The sequence below is a fragment of the Lactuca serriola genome, chromosome 4, assembly GCF_051521515.1.
Source record: "Lactuca serriola cultivar US96UC23 chromosome 4, Lser_US96UC23_V15, whole genome shotgun sequence".
Classification (NCBI taxonomy): domain Eukaryota; kingdom Viridiplantae; phylum Streptophyta; class Magnoliopsida; order Asterales; family Asteraceae; genus Lactuca; species Lactuca serriola.
In genome coordinates this window covers 46403846-46410417 of record NC_136411.1, presented here as the reverse complement: position 1 = coordinate 46410417, position 6572 = coordinate 46403846, and the positions used below count along the sequence as shown (strand labels likewise).

Genomic DNA, 6572 nt, shown 5'->3' with positions numbered 1-6572 from the left:
AAGAAAATCCAAAATCTTTTAACTAATTCAAGATTTAGACATCATGTTCGTTAAACAACAAATAAGACATCAATAGCTAATTTCCCCAAAGTCTAACGGCCAACGTTGATATACAAACGTGGTGGTCCAGATCACTTGTTCCTTCTGTCTTTATACAAAAAGCTACTTCTCTCTGTATTTTATATATATATATATATATATATATATATATATATATATATATATATATATATATATATATATATATATATATATATATATATATATATATATATATATAAGTAAAGTGGTTTATTTTTGTGGGTGTGGGAATGATGATGGGTGAGAGAAGTTTGTGTTGGGTGGTAACTTTGTTTGGAGTGTTGTCAGCAGCAGTATATAGTTATAAGTGCGATTTGTACGAAGGAAGTTGGGTATACGATGCTTCGTATCCTATGTATGATTCAACAAAATGTCCGCACATTCGAAAGGAATACGACTGCATCAAATACGGTCGCCCCGACCTTACCTACCTTAAATTCAGATGGCAGCCCACCCATTGTCTCTTACCCAGGTACCCCATTCCCCCTCTTGATCTCCATGTATATACACTTATAATCTATAACAAATTTTAATCAAACATTCCAATCAATAACTATGTTTGACTCTTTAAAAGTCAACAATATGTTTGTAATGCAAGTACGCTAGATCTCCGTACTCATCCTTTGGAATTATATGTATGTTTGTCTAATTTGAATATTGATTCCAATTATCTTAACTTTTCTTAGACGTCTCTTTGTGAAGGTCTCATGATTCATGTGTTGTTAATGTTGAATAGAAAACTTCATGTTCTTCGTCACGCTTCAAGAATGTTAGGTGGTGTTTGGTTCAATGAATTTTTGTTAAGAATCAAAACTGAAATAATTTTATTTTAACACCTCAGATTCGATGCGGAAGAATTCTTGAGAAAAATGAGCGGAAAAAAGATCATGTATGTTGGTGATTCAGTAAGCGTAAATCAATGGCAATCAATGGTTTGCCTTCTTCATGCTGCGTTGCCTTCAGAGTCCAACATTCATGAAGAAACCATTAACTCAACTACAACTGTCACCTATGAGGTTATTAATTAATAATTAATTGTAATACAAGATTAATTTGTAAACATATTAATAAAAAAAGGTTAATATATATAAAATATTTGTCCATTTGTAGGATTATGGAGTTTCGATTTCAATTTTCTTGTCTCATTACTTGGTAGACATAACGCAAGAGGAAATCGGTCGGGTTTTGAAATTAGACTCCATTACAGATGGAGATGTATGGAAGGAAAACGACGTGTTGATCTTCAATACTTGGCTTTGGTGGTATCGTCGAGGAGAAAAACAACCGTGCGTATAAAATATAAATTTTAATTATTTTTGTTTAAGCCACTTTAATGACATTAATAATAATTAAATAATTTGCAATTTTTATGGTTTGATGCAGATGGGATTATATCGAAACAGGTACGAAAATACTACATGACATGGATCGGATGGTTGCTTTTCATGAGGCTTTAACGACTTGGGCAAATTGGATCGATTCCGATGTAGACACAGAGAAAACCAGAGTGTTTTTCCAAGGAGTCTCCCCATCTCATTACAAGTAACTTAACATTCTATCTTTGGTTGCATTTGTTATATGAGACTAGCCTGGACTAGACATGAGATACAAGACTTATAGTTGGGGTACTTTTTATGGTGAAAAAAGGAGCACATATTCTTGTCTGTGAATGAGATTGAGAGCAAGTATTTTTTTGTTGATGGGATTAAAAATAACAATTTTTGTCTTATTTACATCTGTCTCAATTTCAATTGTAGTCCCGTATAAAACAGTCTGTTTTATCTTGTCCCCCGTAACAAACAGAGTATACAGTATTTCATTCCTTGTGTTTATTCAACGAGATATTGATTGTCTAAAATGAAATTTGTTTAGTGGTGCCGATTGGAATGAGCCGGGGGTCACGAATTGTGGGAAAGAAACGCTTCCGGTAAACGGATCAACGTACAATGGAGGGTGGCCAAAGGCGGAGATGGTGGTGGAGCAAGTTTTGAGTGGTGTTAAAAAACCGGTGTCATTGCTCAACATAACAAGATTATCACAATTGAGAAAAGATGGACATCCAAGTAGTTTCAATGCCTTCAGAGGAATGGATTGTACTCATTGGTGTGTTGCCGGGGTTCCAGACACATGGAACCAGCTTCTATCTGCTGCTCTTGGTTAAAATTTATGACCCATACATATTGATGATTAATGTATCTCAAAATTTAATATGGTTTTATTTATTGGTCAAAAAAGTAATATATACCTCATTTATTTGATTAAAAATTTCTATGATTACTTCAAAACGTAACACCTTCCGGTTGCGTCTACTTTATGCGGTAAGTTAATAATTGTGACGTTAAAGAATTGAAGTTGTATTGTGACTTGTGAGTCGCCTTGGGCTTTGTATAATGATGGGTCAAGCAAAAATCGGAACACATCGGGAATTTAGTCGGAAAATAATAGGTTTTATAATCTTGATTTTTAATACGAAGAAAAGATCAAAATCAACATGAACAAAATTTTGTAAAAATTGAGAATTAATGAACATAACTTTTTATTGGTAAGTCTTTTGAAAAGAGAGAAAAAAGTGCATTTTGTAAAAAAAAAAAAATTAACAAAAAAAAACAAAAAAAATATGTAACCGATTGGGCCTTAGATTGGCCTAAGCTGTAGTTCGGAATTCGGCCATCGCGGTAGTTGGGCTTTAGCCACTTTTGGCTACTCTTGCAACCAAATTTTTTAAAAGGGGTAATGATTCTTCCACGGCCTATTTTTATGCATCCACAGAATTTTATTGTTAATTGACAAAATTGCCCCTGATGACTTCATCTAAAAACTTTGTAAGTGTGACGTCCCTGTATCTGTTGGTTTCTTCTTTCCTCGCCGGCAACCCATTTTCCTACGCCAAACCTTTTTTGTGTGTCGTAAATCCATATTCCTCACAAAATCGGAAGCAAAAATACTCTCTTTCCAATACAACCCAAGGAGCCAAAACCGTACCTGGGTTAAAACATCTTACTGGTGGTGATCTTGCAGCTTGAAGAGGATGAAAACATCAAAAACTGTCACGACCGAGGATTAAGATGAATGTTTGTAGGGAAGGGCTTTGAGCAGCATCGTCCTCTCTTTTCCCCTTTTCGACCCAAAAGATCTCCCCTACCTCAACGTTAGTCATCCTTATGACCAGTTGTAGTCGACAAAAAATGCTTTTTCTAGATTCTTTAGAAATAATTTCATGAAAAGAGTAGAGTTTTAAATTTTTGTAAGAAATTCAGAAAACGTGTTGGGTTAAAATGTAGTAAGTTTTTATTTTTTGGGTGTAAAAAAATAAAAATATGAAAATATAAATTAAAAACTATTAAAAAATCATATTTATTTATGTTTTTCTAAACTTTATAATAAAAAAAAATAAACAAAAAAAGATGTGATGTTAGAATATGTGTAAATATTTTAAAATATTATAATATCATGGACAATGATTTACCATTTTTTTTGAAAAAAACAAAGTTTTGTATATATATACTAGGGAAGTTTGGATGCCGTGATGATCACGGCCCACGGAGGTAAATTTTGGTATTTCCTTCAAGAATGCTAGTCATATAACAAGGGTGATTTGGGTATTTCCTTTGGCATCTCAAAATAAAACATGTTCCAAAAGTATAATAACATCATAAGATGCTATAAAAGGGAAAGGTTAAAGTAGAATGCTATTATATATATATATATATATATATATATATATATATATATATATATATGAAAGTACGTTGATAGATCTTCAAGTTTCTTTCTCGTTTCTTCCAAAAGCTTAGCATCAGAAAATTCAGACTAATTTCTGGATCCTGAAATAAAAGCTTTCCATTCAAACAGGAAAACAAAAAATAAGCTATTATCATGCCTTTTACACATGAACAAGAAATAGTATCAATTTCAATGTAGGGAACACTCGCTCTCCACAATCCATACACACTCACACACATGTACACACAGAAAACCATGACACACATCACACGATCGCTTTTCAAAGCACACTACCCTAAAAAAAAAAAAAAAAAAAAAAAAAAAACCTGAAATGAAAATATTGTAATAGAGAAAAATGAAATTAAAATGCTTTTATATGCATATGAATCCTAAAATTGTGTTGCCTAAATTCTATTCAGTCTCGTCACAATAAAAGCAAACCACATTCGTAAACGCTTTACAAACCTAAATGCAAATAAGATATAGAGATGAAATATATGTACATAAAAAAAATGAAAATAAAATTCATATTTTTAACTTACGTATCATCCGATTCCTTTTTCTCTAGAACTCCTTTTCACATTTGGAAAGTAGCATCCTCTACAATAAATAAGATAATGATTAGCGGGAAATAATAGAAAACGTAAGATTTTAATAAAAAATTGATATATACAAAGAACGCTTTCTTGATCTGCGTTGATATTTTCCAGTAATGCAAGTCATGTTTCAAAGGTTGGCACTCGCGGCTTCCCATTCAAATGACAAGCCACGCCTTCATCTAATATCATTACTATAGAACCATCAGTTGGAGAATGTATAATTTGTTACGCTTAAGTTAAATGTAAGATGATGGAAACAGTTGAAAAAAATTTAATGTTAAAAACAAATCTCATTTTCTAATGAACAACATTATATCACAAAAGTACCTTATTATGTGATGACAAGAGAAAGGATTGCTCTGCTTCAGACTTCTAATTTTGATATTGTTTCATGGCTGCAAATATACCGAATTTCATCACTAGCCATCATCAAGTTGTATAAAATAGAGCATCAAATAAACTTAATTAGTGCTAAATTTTAGGTCGGTTGTTTATAGGCCTGATTCATGAAATAAGCAGTAAAGTATTAAGCGACAAAAAGAATAAAATTCTAAAAATCCATATAAGGAAAACATCAAACAAGTTGTGCAACTTAATTGCAAGCTTGGATGGAAGGAAATTGGCTGACCTTAATTATGTACAATCTCAGATCAATATTCAACTGAAATCTCATCCAGGCATTTTGTTTCAAACAGTTTACATGCATTTCATCAAGAAGAAAGTATCCAACGAAGTGTATCCACTAAAAAATAACAATTATGTTCAGTTAATAAAAATTAGAAGCATATATGGGAGTAAAATTATTGTGCTAGAACTTACCTTACATCATAGTAGTTATTAAGTCGACCATCTTCAGTCTCCAACTTTGAACATCCTATCACAATAAAAAGGTTGAACTAATTAGTAAATAGAATGGAAACCAACTTTTGCCCCGATTTCGCATGTGAAAAATTTAAAAACCCTAGATGAAATGTAAATTCAGAACCTACCTTGAGTTTAAATTAAGAGAGTCATATGCTTACATTCACACAATTCTTCAAAAAGAAAAAGGAAGAGTTGTCGTCCGGAGGAAAGGCGGTGTAGGATACACATATTAATTTAATTAGTGGACATGTTTCTTTAAGGAAGAGGAGATGATAAGCTGCTTTGGGGGAAACGCCGAAAATGAAGCAAAACCCACTGTGAAGTAAGTATCCTGCCTCAGCCTGAAGCAAGAATGACAGAAGCCTGGCAGGTGTTGACCGTATTTTTCAAAACCCATGAAGACCGCCTTATAGATATGGTGTGAAGCTGAGGTGAAGATGAAGAATGAGTGAAGAAGGCATACACGAAGCTTTGACGGTGGCGTGAGGTGGGGGAAGTATTAACAGCCGTTCGATGCCTGACCGAAGCATGAGGCGGTCAAGGAGTGACTTTAAATAAGAAGATTTTAATTTTCTAAGACAGAAAAAGAAAGAAAAGCCTGTCTAGAAAACCATTTAAAGAGACGTGCTTATAGAAAACCATACACGCCCTCTAAAGCTTTAAGGCTTTCTTAGGATGACATCAAATTGCTCTGTATCGATGCTTTTTTGCTGTTTGCGAGGAGGCGAAGAAGGAAAGAAAACATGGGTTTTCACTGATTGATTTACCAAGCTTGAGCTCAATTTGGTCCCATTTGTCAAAAGCTTTGTTGTTTGTGAGTTGCCCTCTTCATCTACAATCTTAACCCTAACATAAATGCAAGATGACAGTAGTCATTGACACTAATAAGAGTTTTAGGGTTTGAGTTGTAGATGGGAAATAAGAGATGGATATCGGAGATGAAGAAGTTTATTGATCGGAAAGGAATATCACAAGCGATAGGTAGATGGAGATAGCATTTCTTGTTAATCGAGGGAAGCAGTGAAGAATAGGTGACATGTTAGGTGGCATAAAGAAAACGAACGTAGATAGGGCAGCTAGCAATAGACAAGAGAAAAGGAGGGAAAACACATCAAAGTTTTGGCAATTGTCTAATTTGGTCATTAAAGTTTTTTTTTGGTACATTAGACCACTAAACTCCATTTTTACCTTCTAATTACACCATTTTTCAAAATTTATCCTGGTTTCACCGGTTACCTTGGGTCATGTGGTTTTTTTTATTTTTTATTTTAAATTAAAAATTAATAGTGGATTTGTGTTAGCATG

At 33.3% G+C, this 6572-nt stretch overlaps 1 protein-coding gene and 1 long non-coding RNA gene across 9 annotated transcripts; one reads left to right on the top strand and one right to left on the bottom strand.

The window, feature by feature from the left end:
- The first annotated feature begins 311 nt into the window (after positions 1–311).
- LOC145100097 (protein trichome birefringence-like 38) lies at positions 312–2346 on the top strand. Its single transcript, XM_079037492.1, has 5 exons — positions 312–553; positions 923–1097; positions 1192–1367; positions 1465–1623; positions 1954–2346. Exons 1-5 carry the CDS (start codon positions 312–314, stop codon positions 2240–2242), a joined length of 1041 nt encoding a protein of 346 aa, XP_078893618.1. The 3' UTR covers positions 2243–2346.
- A 254-nt stretch (positions 2347–2600) lies between these two features.
- On the bottom strand, positions 2601–6309 carry LOC145101477 (uncharacterized). Of its 8 annotated transcripts, XR_013705684.1 has the most exons (8): positions 5393–6309; positions 5223–5277; positions 5032–5145; positions 4731–4798; positions 4478–4582; positions 4347–4404; positions 3064–3917; positions 2601–2973 (listed from the first exon to the last, which is right to left on the bottom strand). It is a non-coding gene; the product is annotated as an uncharacterized LOC145101477 (long non-coding RNA). The 8 variants fall into 8 exon arrangements; XR_013705685.1 differs by having other exon boundaries at positions 2601–3917; positions 4478–4594; XR_013705682.1 differs by having other exon boundaries at positions 2601–4269.
- Between the last annotated feature and the right edge of the window lie 263 nt (positions 6310–6572).

Coding starts and splice junctions, on each gene's coding strand:
- LOC145100097 (XM_079037492.1), top strand. CDS start 312: ATGATGATGGGTGAGAGAAGTTTGTGTTGGGTGGTAACTTTGTTTGGA. Junction 554..922: donor ACCCATTGTCTCTTACCCAG/GTACCCCATTCC, acceptor TTAACACCTCAG/ATTCGATGCGGAAGAATTCT. Junction 1,368..1,464: donor CGTCGAGGAGAAAAACAACC/GTGCGTATAAAA, acceptor GGTTTGATGCAG/ATGGGATTATATCGAAACAG.